This window comes from Dama dama, chromosome 7 (assembly GCF_033118175.1).
Source record: "Dama dama isolate Ldn47 chromosome 7, ASM3311817v1, whole genome shotgun sequence".
Lineage (NCBI taxonomy): Eukaryota > Metazoa > Chordata > Mammalia > Artiodactyla > Cervidae > Dama > Dama dama.
The window spans coordinates 21,535,574-21,554,486 of NC_083687.1; the positions used below are offsets into that span (position 1 = coordinate 21,535,574).

The 18,913-nt window shown below is 47.2% G+C and overlaps 1 protein-coding gene across 2 annotated transcripts in view; it reads right to left on the reverse strand.

The window, feature by feature from the left end:
- CLIC5 (chloride intracellular channel 5) overlaps positions 1–18,913 on the reverse strand; it is a 162,337-nt gene that overhangs the window by 90,502 nt on the left and 52,922 nt on the right. Inside the window, exon 1 of one of the 2 annotated variants that reach the window (XM_061146857.1) lies at positions 18,768–18,913. The exons of the other annotated variant lie outside the window; for it this stretch is intronic. Coding sequence (XP_061002840.1) covers positions 18,768–18,830 — 63 coding nt within the window. The 5' untranslated portion in view covers positions 18,831–18,913. The remainder of the gene's footprint in view (positions 1–18,767) is intronic. 2 annotated transcript variants of the gene reach the window in all.

Sequence of the window (18,913 nt, forward strand, 5' to 3'; positions counted from 1 at the left end):
CAATGACTCTGCCTTCAAATGTCTTAGAGCCCAGTTTTGTTGTAACTTAAACCATGTGTTGGCATCACTGACTCAATGGACGTGAGTTTGAGCAAATTCCTGGAGATGGTGAAGGACAGGGAAGCCTGGCGTGCTGCAGTCCATGGGGTCGCAAAGAGTCAGATACAACTGAGCAACTGAGCAACAACAACAAAACCACATATAATATCTGAGGAGTAAGAAGGCTCTCAGGAATTACTGTAACCTGTTTCCACTCAGTGAAAAAGCTTTACTTTGGTGGTACAAAGGGGGATGAGGAGGGAGGAGGAAATCATAGCATGATCTACTAGACCCCCGTCTTCTCCAGTGAGTCAGATGCTTCCACACTCATGACAAGAACTCCATAGGATCCAGATCTACGTTTTTGTCAATCTCTATTAAAATCATCCCAAAGAAGCCACTGAACTTATCAAAGAATATTTGGTGTTAAATATCCTAAAAGCAGAGTCTAAGCACTTAAACTAGGTATTATAATTAATGTCATAAGATCATTAGGACATAAAAGAAGACTCTGTTGCACAATCCTTCCTAAGGAAATACTGATAAGGGCCCTTGGTAGCAAACCACAGGGCTCACTGTAGCTAATTTAAGCAGAAAAGGAAATGGGCTAGAAAGTCAATTCCTGACTTCTGCCTTAAAGAAGCAGGGCCCAGAAAAAGCATACTCAAATGGTGCAGAGTCACAACAAAGTAAGACAAATGTCCCCTACACATGTCAATACTGAAATCACTGAAAATACGCTCCAAAATATAAACATATGAATAGTGAGCAAAAGTAGCCTTTGTTATTACTTTGCTGGCATTCGAAAGAACCAATTTCCTGCCAAACCATGGTATCTGAAATTGTTGAAAAAGAAGTCTTTGAATTTGAGGAAATAAGACATACACACACAGATACACACAGACATGCACAGACACACACACTGACACAGAGATTCACGCAGACATACATGCAGAGACATAAAGATACATACGGAGACATACACAGACACACAAACACACATAATGAAATGCGCCAATGTGAAAGTTAATCAAAATGAGTCAACAGTAGCCAGAGACTGTAAGTGGATTCCACGAATTTACACAATCTGAACTGAGGTCAGGATCCAGCCAGCCCCGGAATGCAGTTCCATCTATTTCATAGTTGAAAAATTCCCCAGAGAGGCCAAGTGTCTTGGTCAAGGGCCTAGGGGAGTCAAGGGCAGAAACCATTCCAAGTGTTTACTGTTAGGAATGCTAGCCTTATAAAACAACATTCTCCTTTCTCAGGAGATTCACTTCCTGGAGCAGTTGTACGAGTCCTTGTCGACCGGCCTGCCTGTTTGAACGGCTTACCTGTCTCACGTGGTGCGCAGAATTGGTTGGGAAATGCAGTCATGACTGTATTTTTACCTGGTGATGTGCCTGGACAGACCCTGTAGCACCTGCTCATTGCCAGGTGGCTGCATCCCAGCTCACAGATGTCAGAGCACTGCCCGGAGAAGCAGCGTGTGTCAGCAGCACAGGGCTTGGTGGAAGGCAGGCCAAGCGGTAAACGTCAAGGGGATCATTTGACAGAACACCACCCCAAGATCAGGGCAGGAGACACAACACACGCTGGCAGGAGTGGGGAAAAGGCTCTGTTTCCACATAACTCTCCTGCACAAGGACTCAAGTCCACAACCACAGAAAACTCTTCCTGAGTCTGGTACCAAAGTCTAGAGCCTCAGTTTCCAGGAATATTTCATCACATGAAGAATAGATATATTACTAACGTGGATTCACCCAGGAACATCCTCGTAGAAGTTTAGAATGTGTCATCTTACAGCTCCACCCTGGGTGGCCAGATCTCAAGACTTATTGGCAAGGAGCGTGACAGGTGAGCGTGGGCACCTCCCTGGAAGGCAGCCCCTCCAACCTGACCTTGTGACAGCAAAGGCCAAGACCTCTACTCTGGACGATACACCTTGGGCAGTTCATTTCCTTGTCAGCCTGGCTCCTAGGTCAGGGGTCAGCCTGCCACCTGTTTTTGTAAATAAAGTTTTATTAAAACACAGGCATGGCCATCAACTACATATTGTCCATGGCCACTTTCTTGCTACTGTGACAGAGTTGCATAGCTGTGATGGAGACTGCATGGACTTCAAGGCCAAAAATGTTTACTATGTGACCCTTTATGGAAAAGGCTTGCTGACCTCAATCTAGGTTAACGGAGCTCCAAGACCCCTCACCAAGTAGACAGTAAACTGCTTGACAGGGTCCCTTTGGAATCTTCCATCAGGCCTCGTGCTGAGCTCAGTACACAGAGAATCTATCCAAGAATCAAACTATCCAAGAATCTATCAAGAATCAATGAGCTGAAAGGGACCTTGACTATCATGTCTTCCGATCCTCTCATTTTAGAGATGAAAAAACCCTAATGACCAGGCCAAAAGCCTAGAGTGACAGGAAGCAGAAGCAAATAGAACCCTTCCTGAATTCCATTGTATTGCTGAAACTCACTATATATCCAGTAAAAATGGAATAAGTGCAAAGATACATACAGACCTATACAGCAGTATCAGTAGTTGAGCATATGGTATATGTCAAACACCATATGGATATACACATTTCAGTCTTGGACCTCAAACACTGGGAGAAAAGTGGATATATAAAAATGTGTATGTACATTATATATTACATATAAATATTATGATAATGTACATACATGTGTATACGTCTGTGTATGTGAAGCAATAATAAAATGATGGCACACACACTCCTTGGTAGGAAACAGCCGGCTATGAGGACAGGCTCTATCTAATCTGTGACTTCAAGATAACCATGCCAGTTGGATACTGTCCTCCTTGTTTGAACCCAACTGAAGGAAATCAGCACCAGCTCAGGGGACATCTCTTGTGCTATCACGGGTGATAGTTGTCCTCCATCCCTGGCTTCTTTTTCTAGCTCCTTGCAGACCATCCTCCCCCCACGTCACAAGCCCTGCATCCGTGAGGTGCATCTGATAACTGCTCCTTTGTCCTCCTCAGCTGATGTCTGATCGCACATCAGGAGGTACTCCCTCACCCCAAAGTGTTAACCAGCCGGGCGTTCCCTCCGAGGACCCTTTATCTCCACTCTGGAATGAAAGGTGCCTCACCCTTGATAATGTAGTTCTTGGCACACAAGTCAAAAAATGTTTTCTGAAGAGCATCAGGCCTAGATAAGCTCCAAGTGCCCTTCACAGTGACCTAAAGTGGGAGCAGGGCCAGAGGGATAGGCCTTGGCTCTCTCCAGCGTGTCCTTGTTCTCCTGGTCAGAAGAAGCTCCTGGGGTCCCGATGGGGTGGAAAACAGGGGGCCTTTCATCACCAGCTCCTCAGAATCTGCCCTGGCAACAGGTCTGCTGGGAGGAGATGTGGATGGCTTCTTCTCCCTTCTCCACCTCACTACCCACCCTGGAACTTAAACCCAAGCCCTTATCCGCTCGTGCCATAAAACAGCTCAGTGCCTTCCAGCCCTCTTGCCTCCAGCTCCCATAGCCGAGTACCTGCCCTTGGTCCCAGTTCTCCTGCATGTCCAGTGGCTGCCCTGCCCGCCCCTCCATCCCAGACTTCAAGTTCTGTCTGTGCCGATGGTGTCTGCCTTGTGTATCTTACTCTCTTCCAGACTCGGGGCCAGGCACCTGGTCAACCTCACTCAACAGCTGCCACGTGGAAAAGTGCATTGTGAGCATGTTTGGCTTTAATTTTGTTACTTTTCATTACTAACATACAAGATGTGGTGTTGTAGTCAGTCAGACCTGGGTTTGAATCCCAACTCCACCACTTTCCATGGGATCCCAAGTTAAGCCATAACATTTCCAAGCCCTAGGTTTCCCATTGGTAAATCAGTCACACTGTACCTACTCCATGGCTTCGCTGCATTAAGGATACTGAAATAAATGGAGTGCTGAGCACAATGTCTGGAGCACAAGAGATGCTCAAAAAATTGAGTTTATTATCATAGCTTCCCACCATCTTGCTGCTTTTGACTATGTCATGTGTCTTAGAATGACTCAGAAAGGGCTGAGCATCCGTGAGGCTGGGCCCCCCTGGAGTAAACCACAGCCAGTAGCTCATTTCTTCCTCCTCACTTCCGACTGCTGTGTGGCAATATAACAGCCTAACCTCTCTGGGCCTCGGTGTCCTCTTATCAAAAGCACCATCAGGCTCCTCAGAAGCTGCTGGAATCTCATGAGGACTCAGTGGAACACACTGAATTCCAGGAAAAACACTGTTAACTTTCTTTTGATGTAATATTGTTCATGTTTGGAGTACCCTGGCAAATTGTCTGTAATTATTTTCATTAGAGGACTCTACTGTAGCTCTATAAATGAGTCTGGTTTAGTTGCTAAGTCGTGTCTGACTCTTTGAGACCCCATGGACTGTAGCCTGCTAGGCATCTCTGTCCATGGGATTCTCCAGGCAAGAGTACTGGAATGGGTTGCCATTTCCTTCTCCAATAAATGAGTCTAGTTCTTTGTAATGGAGTAAGAGCAGAGTAACTGGAATAAACACAGGTTTATTTCAAGATAAGGGGTCCCTCCTTGCAGATATGAGTTTCAAAGCTTACCCTAGAACCCTGAGGCGCTTTGGCCAATGGCCATCTGTTGGCAAGGGGACAGGATCTGCCTTGGGTAGCCACCCACACACATCACACAGAAGGTACTACCTCTACTCCCGGCCTGATGGACAACAAGCTCGATGCACATGCTGCTCTCCTCATCTCCCTCTGCCCCTCCTTCTGATCCTCTTCCTCCTGTCTCCTGATCTGATAAAGCAGTGAGAACCAATGTGGCAGCAAGGGCTACAGTGTCCAGACATAGCCCATGCAGGGTAACACATTTTAAATTGGACCTCTGGGGACAGGCCTGAAAGCAAAGAGGTCAGTGGAAAGGTGGGAACTGATCGACATCAAAAGGTAGGAGTTGATTGACAGCAGAAACAGGAAGAAGATTTGAGAACAGGTGAGTCTCTAGGCAGCTCTGACTTCCCTGTGTGATCATTGCCCGGTTTCTAATGTAGAGATCTGACTTGGCTTTGGACTATTCATTGTGACCTACGGAGAGTTAAGGGAAGGCAAAGTCATGGGCATCCTACTCCAGTTGCCATTAAAAAAATATCTCTTGACTCAGCACAAGCACTTTCTCTTCACACACTGCGAGGGTCTGGGTGCGATGAGGCAGCAGGGAGCAAAAGTTCCATTGCTTCGGGATGGGTCCTAGCTCTGAGGCCTTGGGCAGGGGATCAGTCTCTCTGAGCTTCACTTACCTGATCTCTAACTTGGGAGTAATAATAGTAATAATAGTGTCCCTTCCCCATGGAATTCAAGGAGCTAAATAAGCAAGGGCTTCAGAACAGCACGGGCTTCCCTGCTAGCTCAGACAGTAAAGAATCTACCTGTAATGTGGGAGGCCCAGGTTCGATGCCTGGGTCGAGAAGATCCCTAGGAAAAAGAAATGGTAGCCCACTCAAATATTCTTGCCTGGAGAATTCCACGGACATAAGGGCCCAGCAGGCTACAGTCCATGGGGTCCAAAGAGTCAGACACAACTGAGCAACCAATGCTGTCACTACACAATCAGAACAGTACACAGCCATGGCTATCATTATTCAGTTTCCAAACGTATTCTCTGACTTTTGAAAATGCAGAGACAACCATGGGACCAAAGAGGACTGGGGAATGAGGGTTGACTTTTCTCCTTCATAAATCAAGTCAGTTCCCCTCTGTTTCTCCCACTTTCCCCACCTGACAAATTCCTGACATTTTCCACTTCAAATGCATTGTATTCCGGGCATGGGGATGAAAAGCTGTACCAAAAAAAAAACCCCAAAACCCACAAACCCATGACTGCTTTTAATTCCATAGGCCATGGAGCAGGTTCTAAAGTCAAGGGTCAATACTTAAGATGACTGGAATATAATGTACATTGAGGTGACCAAGGAACAGCTGGTAGACTCACTTGACCCTCAGATTTCTCTCCAGTGCCTATCCCAATCCTTCACATTCCTGGATCCAGGGTGTCCATAGAGGCCCTTGTTAGGTCATGGGCAGTGCTCCCATAATGGACTATGCATTGGAATAGATGGGGGCTTCCCTGGTGGCTCAGAGGTTAAAGCGTCTGCTTGCAATGCAGGAGACCCGGGTTCAATCCCTGGGTCAGGAAGATCCCCTGGAGAAGGAAATGGCAACCCACTCCAGTATTCTTGCCTGGAAAATCCCATGGATGGAGGAACCTGGTAGGCTACAGTCCACGGGGTCACAAAGAGTTGGACACGACTGAGTGACTTCACTTTCACTTCACTCTCACTTTCCTCCCCTGAAGACCCTGATTCATAAGTGTGTGCTGGAATTTGGAAAGTGTCCCAAGTGGACTATGTGATCATACAAGGGTGGGACACCCTGTTCTGGTTGAGATCACTCCACAGGACCTCCAGGTTTCTCCCTTGGCTCCTACAGAAGAATGTGGAGTACAGGCCCCAGAAAGTCACCTTGTCTCTCATGGGGATTAAATCTCTTCCTTTCTCCGAGGGACTGCATGAGGATAAAATCATACATTGTTCTTATTCAGGCTCTCAGTCATTCCGACTCTTTGCGACCCCATGGACTGCAGCATGCCAGGCTTCTCTGTCCTTCACTATCTTCCAGAGTTTACTCAAACTCATGTCCATTAAGTCAGTGACACTATCCAACTATCTCATCCTTTGTCACCCCATTCTCCTCCTGCCCTCAATCTTTGACAGCATCAGGGTCTTTTCCAATGAGTCGGCTCTTCACATCAGGGGGCCAAAGTATTGGAGCTTCAGTTTCAGCATCAGTCCTTCCAGTGAATATTCAGGGTTGATTTCTTCTAGGATTGACTGGTCTGATCTCCTTACTGTCCAAGGGATTCTCAAGAGACTTCTCCAGCACCACAGTTTGAAAGCATCAATTCTTTGGCACTCAGCTTTCCTTATGGTCCAACTCTCACATCTGTACATGACTACTGGAAAAACCACAGCTTTGACTATATGGACATTTGTCAGCAAAGTGATGTCTCTGCTTTTTAACGTGAACTCTGGGTTTGTCATAGCTTTTCTTCCAATAGCTTTTCTTCCAAGGAGCAAGTGTCTTTTAATTTCATGGCTGCAGTCACCAGCCACAGTGATTTTGGAGCCCACAAAAAGAAAATCTGCCACTGTTTCCACTTTTTCCCCATCTATCTGCCATGAAGTGATGGGACTGGATGTCATGACCTTAGTTTTTTGAATGCTGAGTTGTAAGTCAGCTTTTCCACTCTTCTCTTTCACCCTCATCAAGAGGGTATTTAGTTCCTCTTCACCTTTCTGCCATTAGAGTGGCATCATCTGCATCTCTGAGATATCAGATGAGAGACTCAAAAATGCTTCTGAAACTGTATGGACACAAAAGGAACCATTTTAGGAGAGTCTAGGAAATCAAGCCAGGATAGGGAACGAAGGCTTGGTTGGAATATCGTCAGGTGAAAGCAGGTGAACTTGGTATAGCCGGAAGAGGAGTGGATATGACAGAGAGACTATTCCAGGAAGAGTAAGCTCACGGTATCAAACATGGTGGGCTTACCACGTGGCTCAGTGATAAAGAATCCACCTGCCACTGCAGAGGACACAGGTTCAATCCCTGGGTCAGGAAGATCCTCTGGAGAAGGAAATGGCAACCGACAACAGTATTCTTGCCTGGGAAATCCCATGGACAGAGGAGCCTGGCAGCCTACAGTCCACGGGGTTGCAAAAGAGTCAGACATGACTTAGAGACTAAAAAACAACAACAATCAACCATGGTGGGCAGGAGGAAAGAGAGGGCTGCTGACAGAATGCCATCTTAGGGACTGATGAGATGATGTAACAGTAGGAAACAAGGAAATAAATCATTTCTACGGTAGAGATGGGCTTGTGGTTTGTCAAACCTACTTCACCTTTTCCTGAAAACAGAGTGGATAATACACATGCTCCGGCCTATGGAAAGTGGGTGGAAGTGATTCGGCCACTTCTAGGCAGGGGCCATGCAAACTCTCCGTGTGGTCCTCCCCTCTTCCCTGTGATGCTCCATCCTTTACCCTGTGTTGATCCAGTGCAAAGTCCAGCAGAGGAGTTGGCAGCCTTGGGGGAGGGCAGAACCACAGAGAAGAAGGAGCCAGAGGAGGGGAGGTCATTCACCAAACTCTGCACTGAGCTATTTTGTGAGCAAGGTGATGAGTACATGCTGACCAATAATACAATGTCTTAAACAATGAAAGCTCTAATTTACAAAAGGAGTTCATGTTCTGATTTCATTTGATCCTTATAGAAATCCCATCAGACAGATCATATCTCTATACTCCTACAGTACTCCTGGGAGAAGAGGTCACATGACCTTCCCCACGTGGCATCTCTCTCTCCCCAAAGTCCTGTGGTCCAGCCCTGCCCAGAACCCTTTATCTCCACAGGAAAAATCTGAGGCATTTGTGATAAAAGACCATAGACATAAGGCTCCTTTGGTTTCCAAGGCAAAAAAACAAAGACACAGTGGATGCTAGATTTTATGATATGACTATAAAATGCCAAGAACTCCAAAGTGAAAATGAATAAAAGGCAGGTGAGGTTGTCCCTCCCCCCAACCACCCACCTGCTGTGTTTCCTGGGCCTCTGCTTCCCATCAGCTTTGGGAAGCAGAGGTGGGCAGGGAGGGGAGGGGAGCTTTGGCTGAGTCAAGAAGTCTTTATCAGTTGCCATGCCAACCTCCCAAACTGAGTTTTTAAGCAATAGTAACTGGGACATGGTTTTCACTTCCTCTGTGTTCTAGCTAATGGATTCCCAGTTGGAGTCCATTCACTACATGGAGTCCTTCCTCCTACATCTTCTGGGTTATCTCTAGTCTTATACTTGATTCTTACCTGCTTACTGCAGAATAATGATAAATAGAAGTGGAAGACATCACCTTGAGCTCCATGGAGGTTGGTATGGGGTATAGGGTAACCAGTACCAACTGCTACACACCCAAGGTGCAGGGAGATGAACTCCCAGGTCAGAATACCTCTCTGGGGCCAGCCATGCCACCTACAGATAATTAAGTGCTTCCTCTTTTAAAATTCAGTTGTCCCACAAGCAGGAGGTTAACACATGCAATCTTTTGCATTTTAAATCAAAACCCAAATCACTCAGTTTGCCCCATGATCCGATTCAAACTGTCCACCCTCCCCGCATCTCTTCACAGGCTTTGCCACAGCCCAGCAGAACACTGAATTCTTCTAGATACTTCCTAACCCTTTATTGCCTCTACACCCATCATTGATGTGGTTTCCTCCGTCTGGGACGTCACATTTATTTCCTCTCTGCTTCGTCATCACCTTTGCTAAATGCTCCTGTGCCTCATTTTTCCCTCTCACATGGGCATTTTCTAAGGCACAGCCTTGACCCACTTCTCCAAGCTCCCACTTTCAGGGAACCCATTCCTTCAACAGGTAAGAAGGAAGCACAAGTTCAAGTCCACAGCCCTGGCCTGGCCTTTTTCTCATTCTTAGCTCTGGTTTTCCAGCACTCCAATGGCCATGTGCCCTCAACTCTGGCCTGCTGTCATCTGAAACAGAACAGTTCTAAAACCTGAAGATTGTTCTCATTATCAACAGCTCCATTCCTCATGGCTCTATTTCTACCCTAGGTCCATCAGGTTTCTGAGTTCAAAGGAACCGTGAAGCTCAATTTATTCATCTGCACTCAATCCACTTACAACAACTTAGACAATAATGGTCAAGCCCACCACTAGCATCCACCATTCCAGACATGGAAACCAGCCTCTCCAGAGGTGAAGTGACCATGAATCTAAAGCTTGGGCCTCCCTCCTGTGTTTGCACAGGCTTCTTCCAGGGCCTGGACTCATCCTGTAGCCACATCATGCTTCCGCAGCACGCTCCTCCTTTTAGCCCTGGCTTAGGTTCATGATGGCCTCCCCGCAAGGAACACTGGAGAAGCCTCCTCCCAGCCTCTCAAGGCTCTCCTTATTCATAACCACTTTGAACACAGTCATAAGAGCAAAGGCAAAAAGAGCAGCAGCTCCTGTGTCTTCTCACGTCTTTTCCTTGAGCCCATAAAGCACGTAACCCAAAATGTTAGACTCTGAATTTATCTGATAAGAGGGCGTCAGACCAGATGACTCCACAGAGGTTTTTCCCAATCAAAAATTCTGTGATTTTATGATCGTTGAGCCCATCTTACAGAAGACGAAGTTTGGCCTTAAAGAAAGTCACACATAGCTCAGCTGGACCTAGATTCCAGGTATTCTAACTTTGAACTCATTAGTCTTCCCACCACATCGTGCAAAGCAGTATAGGAACCATTCTAATGAAGCAGGGGCCAAATCAAGCTCCTGTTCTGGATAGAACCCTCTGGTTATTCCACATTACTCACAAGGGCTCAGAAATCACTTAGCTGCCATTCAAAGCCCTTTCTCACCATTGTGTTTCTTTCTATGTTATTTCCCACTGTGCCCTTCCCTATCACTCTCTTCAGCCCACCTTGTATACCCCACTCCCAGGCACTTAGTGACTCCTCATTACTCTTCAGAGCACAACTCAGGGACTTCCCTGGTGGTCCAGGGGTTAAGAATCCACCTTGCAATGCAGGGGATGGGGGTTTGATCCCTGGTTGGGGAACTAAGATCCCACATGTTGTAGAACAACTGAGCCCTCAAGCCACAACTAGAGAGTCCATGTGCCGCAATGAAGGTCCTGCATGCCATAACTAAGACCCAACGCAGCCAAATAAATAAATAAATGTATATATGTATGCATATTTTTTAAAAAGTTCAACTCAGGTCCTACCTCCCCAAGACTAGACCAGGAGACCTCATTTGAGCCACATGCATCCCTCATTTCATTGCCTACCACGCATGTGGCATGATGTTAGTATTTTTACTCCTCAGCTTCTAGTTCATGGGCTGCTAAGATGCCATCATCTCTGATGTCCCCTCCCAGCTTTCAGCTGCCACAGAGCTAGCACAGAGTAGGTGGTTCCACAAACATGTTTGTTAATTGGTTAACTGATTGATGGATTGTTCCCAATCTCTTAACTCCCCACATTCTTTATCTTACTAATATTTCCTTCACACCCAGCTTTTTAAATGTGAAATACTCCCACATCATAAAAAAAAAAAAAAAAAATTACAGAGGAAGAGAAGCAAGTTTAAAAGAGAGGTCAAAAGCATTCCTTTCCTCCCTTTTCTGGTTTATTTAGGGTCAATCCTGGGTGACTCACTCGAATAAGCATAGTTGCCTCAACTGCCTCCATCCCAAGAAATGCATACTTCCAGTGGGGAGTCAATTTTCTCTTGCCCTTTGGATCCTCCCCTGAGTAGGTTCAACCCTATTTACCTACAATCTGGGCCAGCTGTTCTCAATCTTTGATGAATCTGAGGATCACTGAGGGGAGATGTCTGGGATTCACCCCAACCTCCTGAATCTGAATCCCCAGGGATAGGGCTGGGCAAACCTGTATGAAGAAGCTTTGCAGTGACTTTTTTATGCCCCAAAGGTTGAGCGCCAGTGGCCTAGCCATTGTTCACCATGAGCACTGCAATAAATAGAACTCAAAGAACCTCTCCGCGCTAACAGAGCCAGAGGGGACCTCTTTCCAGAGGTTAATAACTCCATTGCTTTTTACCAGAAAGAGTTTTCATTTTAGTTCTGACAGCAGATTATCTATCTTATTTACCCTTAAGTATTTCACATCTCAGATCTAAGACATTCCTTGAATAAATATATGAGTTTCCAAAGTAGGTTGTCACTCAGGGAGCTGGCAGACACTTCCCCAGTAGTTGGAGCTGACCCCTCAGAATGCCAGCAGGGTCAGATCTAAGATGCCCGGGGTGGAGAATCACCTTCAGGAAACCCATGATTAACCACTTTGCATCTTCATGAAAAAGACACCTGGGGGTGTCTCCTGCGTAATAATACTTAAAGGCATCAGATATTGAGAGTCTATTACATTTTCCTTATAGTCTAGATAGGTAATATGTATATGTGTGTAGTGTTTTCTAGGACAGTAGCCATGGCTAGGCAGAGCTTGAAGGTTGCAAGCAAATGGGAACACTGCATAGAGGTTTCAGGGGTCCTCTTGGAACTAAAGGACCTGGAACTCCAGAAGCTTCTTTCCTGCTGAAGGGTCAAAATTGTAGCACCTGCGGATGAGCCCGGGAAGCTCCACCTGGAACCCAGTGACAAGAAGGGGATGAAACTCCAGAAGTAACACTCCCATGGAGCTGAAAAGGGAGGGGCCAGTGTAGCATCTTCAGTGATTTGATGCATCTTAGTCCAGCCCCGGAGAAGGCAATGGCACCCCACTCCAGTATTCTTGCCTGGAGAATCCCAGGGACAGGGGAGCCTGGTGGGCTGCCATCTATGGGGTCGCACAGAGTCGGACACGACTGGAGCGACTTAGCAGCAGCAGCAGTCCAGCCCCTGGAGCTGTGTGGGAGCAACTACCAGAGGAATCAACACCCCTTGAGCTGGAAGAATCTGACCATTGGTCAGCGATCTACACTCTCCTGGGGTTACATTCCTCCAGACAGTGGTTGGTGGGGGCCTCCAGCTCTTGGAGCAACAGCCCCGTCAGAGGTGATCAGATCCAGAGACCACTGCGCTCCGGCCACCATCACTCTGTCTCTGCACCAGTGACTTCTGGGACACATTAAGGAAGGAAAGTGCGAGGGCTTGGCTTTTGGGGCTACCCTAGGCCTGCAGAGGAGGCTTTAGTTAGACCCCAGATTCTACACAGCTTGTTCAATGCTCACAGCAACCCCAGGAAACACGTATTGCCATGATCAGCATTGCACAGGCAAGACAACTGTGGCCCAGAGATGTCAAGCAGCCTGTCCTAGCTCACATAGCAGGTGACCTTCAGGGGCACCGAAAACTGCATTCTTCTACTGCATCTTCCATCACCACTACATGGGCTCTGCATCTGAATTTCAAAAGAAGTCAAGAATTAAAAGCTTTTGACTTATCTGAATCAATGCACTCTTTACCCTGGGTGGAGAAAGCTACCAAACACTCTAGAGAGACAGCTCAGGTGAGCAGGGAGGCGGGGGCTGACACCACTGGCCATGGGCTTTTACATCTTCAGACCTCCAGTCCTCACGGTCACCACCTGCCACGGTACCTGAGACTTGTATGCGTCGACCTTTGACATCGGTGTTACCAGGTAAGGATGCGCCGCTGACATAGCAGGGCAGATGGATTTGTGTATTGCATTACTGACCAAAGAGCAAAACCAGGAGAAAACAGTGGCATAATGTGACAAAAGGAACTTCAAAACCTGATAAACCCATGACTGGCCAGGTGACCAGGCAGCCAGTGGGCAGCTGGGGTCTGAGAGGTAACACAACAAAATTTGATCCAGTCTGTTCTGGAAGTCAGATGACCACGCCACGGGTTGCCATGACATGACTTGTGCTCTGTACCACTGTCAGAGCCTTCTGGATCCCTCCATAAATGAAATGACTAGTCATTTCCATCAGACAATCAGCAGGCCTCCGTTCTGTTTCCCCCGGGGGCTGAATTGATCATTATTTACTAGACCGACCCCACACACAGACTGTTCTGGAGTCCTGCAGATAACGGCTTTATGGTCCGTCAGCATCTGTTCACTGCAGCACTGTTGGCTGTGAGCTTTCTATCAACAGCACTCCTGATGAGAATGATCACGATGACCCGAGGCTGTTAGATGTTCTAGACATTCATCCGCACCAGCAAAGCCACCGAGCTCAGTAATGGCAAAGCTGCCTGCTGAAAGACCTGCCTCTGATCAGGACTCTCCACGAGAGCTCCACCCGAGTTGCCTAGGGGTGGGGGTAAAAACACCGCTTCTGGGTCCCACCTACAGAAATTGTGATGTAACTGACCAGGGAGCAGCCTGGCATCAGAAGTTTTAAACTGCTACTGCTGCTAAGTCAGTTCAGTCGTGTCCGACTCTGGGCAACCCCATCCCTGGGATTCTCCAGGCAAGAAGACTGGAGTGGGTTGCCATTTCCTTCTCCAATGCATAAAAGTGAAAAGTGAAAGTGAAGTCGCTCAGTCATGTCCAACTCTTCGCAACCCCATGGACTGCAGCCTACCAGGCTCCTCCGTCCATGAAGTTTTAAAAATCTCCCCCAAATTATTTGATTCTGTAGCCAAATTTGAGAACCACTAGTTTTCTGTTGAAACTCAAGAGACATGTGTTTCAAACTGGGTGGCTTTGGTGACTTTCTACCTCTGGGGTCTAGGATGGGGACTGAAGGTGGAGGTGTCGCTACGGGAGGAGGAATGCCTTGATCTAACTACACAGCACATCCTGTGTTTGTCTTCCCAAATCACTTTCTGTTTTGCTTTTATTTCCTTGTTCTTTTTTCTTTCAATAAACCACGCTCACTGCCTCTATCAACTCTAACCTGTTGTCCTCCCTTTGTGATCAAAGTCCCAGCTGTGTATGATCTCATTTATTCTCAAAATAGCCCTGCGAGTGAGGAAGCAGCCAGGCCATTGTTCCCTAAGGCAAATCAGGGACCTGCAGATCAAGAAAGGTTCTATCTGCCACAGGACTCATATGCTTATCGAAGTCAATGTGTTCTCAGCAATTTTCAGCTTACACAACGTTTTCCTCTATTTGTTCCCGTGGCATCCTCGCAGCCAGTCTGTGGTGACAGTATTTTCATATCCAGGGTGACCACACGTTCTCATCAACCCCAGGTGACACCTGCTGTCCCAGCCTGACTACTGGAAGTACCTCCTTTCTCCCTCAGGAGTTTGGACAATAAAAGATAAGGGCACTTTATTTATAATCACCCTCTTGTTTGAAGAGGGGGGGATGCTGAGATTCATAGAAGTTACGGAACTTGTTCAGAGTCACTTGGCCAACAAGAGGCAGAGACAAGATTTGAACCCAGTTCTCTGTCCCCTCTGCCCCATTCGCATTTGTTGGGAAATGAGAATGAGAGCTGACCGACTCAAACCTTTCTTATTATAGATGAAGAAACTAAAAACGGTGGGTCAATGATCTCTTAAACATCCCCATGAGATGGCTTCTCTGGTGGTCGGTTCAGTGACTGGGACTCCGCCTTTCAGTACAGCGGACACGGGTTCAATCCCTGGTCCCGGAGGATCCCATGTGCTCACATGCCTCAGAGCAACTAGGTCCATGCGCCACAACTACTAAGCCTGTGCTCTGCAATAAGAGAAGCCACTGCAATGAGAAGCCCTCACATGGCGATGAAGAGTGGCCCCCTCTCCCAAAGCTAGAGAAAGCCCTCATGCAGCAACAGAGACACACCAAAGCTAAGAAAAAAAAAAAAAAAAAAAAACTTTTAAATTAAATAAATAAATCTTAAAAAAAAAAAATCCCCATTAAAATGTTCCCTGGAAGGGAAAGACTTGGAGTACGGAGCACAGATGGGCAGGAGCCTTGATAGCGTTCCATGACCATATTAGAATAGACTGGAGATGGAAATGGCAATCCACTCCAGTATTCTTGCCTGGAAAATCCCATGGACAGAGATCTACAAAATTCCTGGCAGGCTACAGTCCACGGGGTCACAAAAAGTTGGACACGACTGAGTGACTAACACATTAGAATGGATTTGTAAGTTGCCAGTAAGTGTCATCTTAGAAACACGTGAAAGGCTGACTTGGCAAAAGAAGGTACAAGGCCTGACATATGGGTATTTGAGAACGAATAAAAAATTTAGAGTCTAAACTGCTAGCTGAGGGCTGGATCTGAACGTTATTTACTGCTATCTACGTCTGAACATTTCACGGATGCTCTCTGAGCACCTAAATTTTTCAACCATAAAACGGGATGAACCATCAGCCTTAGTTTCCAAGGTTGTTACAGGGAGAGCAAACTGCGGCTGGCAAAGTGCTCTCTCAGCAACATGTCTCAAGAGGTCCCTGGGAGCCACATGTCATTTGCTTTCACCACTTTTTACATGTGAATCAAGGTTCATGGATCAAGGAAGCTGGGGATCCAATGAGATAAGGTATTTGAATGTGCTTCCTAAGTCCTAAAATGCCACCGTTTAGTATTATTAATAAGCAGCAGCAGTGGTGACAGATAATGATCACCAATCGATGTGACATAGAATCTATCGTAAGTCCTTGAAACTCTCACGGTAATGAAGGTTTTGAGTGACACACAGAAGGTTTTCCTATTGGCTCAGTCGGTAAAGAGTCTGCCCACAATGCGGGTGACCTGGGTTTGACCCCTGGGTTAGGAAGATCCCCTAGAGAAGGAAATGGCAACCCACTCCAAAATTCCTGCCTGGAGAATTCCATGGACAGAGGAGCCTGGTGGGCTACAGTCCATGGGGTCACAAAGAGTCGGACACAAGTGAGTGACTAACTTTTGCTTTTACTTTTCCCAGGGGACAGGCCAGGTTTTTGGGGGGGGGATCCCTTCAAGGGAGTGTTGAAGATGACCACATCACAACACTTACTGGGTGAAGAGAGACTGCCTGGAAGGCTTCCTAGAAACCAACCTTGCTGGGACTGCAGAAATCACCTCGGATACCTGAGATCTTCCACAAGGCCTTTCTTCTGATGGGAATCCTACAGCTACGAGACATGGTAAATCATGGAAATACCTGATTCTGTAAATCAGGACACGGCTGGCTGCCTGGGCAGTGTCTTTATTTCACAATTATTTTCAGCCTTTACGTGCCCTTGTAAATGATCACTACTAACCAGAAGCTCAAAAAGGGGGTGAGGGAATCAAAAGAGCTTTCCTATCTGATTGTTTGTTCCCCATCAACTTGGTTTCTGTGCTGACCAAGAAGGCCTGCCTGGCTCTCATGGATTGCTTTCCTTTAGGGGAAAAGAAAAAAAAAAAGACAACACAGGTACTTTAGAATTCTTGTGGGCGCTGGGGGCTGCTAAGTGAGCTTTTTATACAAATGGAGAAAACTTCCAAGCTGCCAACATGAAACTCAGAAGGTGCGGGTAGAATGGACTTCTCACTTAGGAGCAGGGCAAAGGGCTCTTTTGGTTCTAAAAGAGTCAATTTGTGTTTCAAATAGCTTTCAGGAACTTGACACTGTGAAACGACCTGCTCCCAGGGAATCTGAGAAAGTCCTAGAATAGCTTTCTTCAAGAAGAACAGCAAGAGTCCTTGCTCTGTGAAAGCTCTCCGTATTTGCTCCCTAGACTGCAGGCTTGGACGCTTGGGGTCAGGGCAGCCCTGGCCAGCTCTGGGTCCAACACTGCCCAGCCTGGGAGGACATGACCTCTTTCATTATGGGGATCTGCCAGAGAGCCTGAAAATCCTTCCCAGAGGGCTCACAGAAACCAAATGAGGGTGATGGAGACAGAAGTCACAGTTGGGGGAAGAGAAATAGGTCCAGAAAAGTTGTCTCACTAAAAAACAAATGCAATGTCTATACATAATTTTGCAAAATAACCCCCAAAATGTAAAGCCCAGCCGAAATATTTAACAAAACTTTGTGGTAGGCTGGGCCAACTGAGAGTACTTTTCAAGTGTAAGATAAGTCACAACTAGTTTATTACTTTTTAATAAGATAAATAAAAATTACCGAAGACCAAAAGGTTGCTATCAGGGTCATATAGATCTTACACTTCCTGCGAAAATCTATTTGTTTATTTAGTTTATAGATAAGGATCCTTTGACCAAAACAAATTTAAAAGGCATGTATATTTCCATACATTTCCCCATGTATAAAGAGAAATAGACATGTCTTTTAAATTCAGCCAGGAGGCTCCCGACAGGCACCAAGTTCTCTTCCCTTCTCAGTTACCTGTATATTTCTAGGGAAACTGCATTCTAAGATGTTTGGGGTTTTTTGTGAAAGTTCTCAGCGCTCAGGCAGCCTGCCGGCGGCTGCCCCTCCCCCAAGTCCTGGCGACTCCGCACCGCCCTGGAGACAACTCTTCTGCGCTCAGGTTTCTCGGCTTCTGGAGGACCTATCAAATGTTTCTTTCTTATTACACTGGAGAACCGGGAAACGGCGCATCAGCCTCCATCCTTCCTCCTCCAGGTTGCAAAGAAGTGTAAGCAGCTGTTGACGTTGGACTGTTTCGGCGCAGGGAGCGAGGGGACTTAATGAATTCCCCCAGCCCCGTGCCCCCACCTCCCAGGCTGCCTCAGGTCACCCTTTGCATTTCCTGATACAACCCCGCGGAAACACGATTATGACACGAATAATAATGTGGGCGAGTGGAGTGTTTGCTTTCCGGCTTGCAGATCACAGCACAAGAACAATCTTTGTTCCCTTTTGCTTTTCTTTTAATAGAGTAAAAGAGAAAAAGGAGGTTTTAAGAAATGTTATTTCTACTTTGCCAAAGATCATATTATTAGTAATGCTTTCTTTTCTCCCTCTTCCTTCCCCTCACCTCCCCGCCTTTTCAGAAGAAAGCTTCATGGGTCCAGCCAGGTTCCTGCCCTCATCCTGCACCCGAAGATGCCCTTCAGGACAAACCAAAATCGCGCCTAGGCAGGGTGATCGCCGGTCCTGCGGCAGGTTTGACAAACTCTCGGAGAAGACAGCCACCTGCCAGAATGCACCTGACTCCATCCCGCCCAGGAGCCCCAAAGCGAGGCTCGGGTTTGCAGAAAGGCCACCCCGGGGACCGCCAGGGCGAGGCTGCGCTCCCTGGGGAGGGTCGGGCGTCGCAGAGCGCTCGGCGCCGGGGCACGTGAGCCGCGAGCCGGACTGGAGGCGCAGCAGGTGCGGCGGCGCTGGGACGCCGACCTACCTTCACGAAGAGCTCGATCTCGGGGTCCCGGTCGTCCCCGTTAGCCGTCGCCGTGTCCGTCATGCCGTCGGCGCCCGGGGCCAGCGTCCCGGGCCGGGGAGGCGCCACCTCTGCGGCGCCCGGGCCAGCGCTCCAGCCGCTGCTGC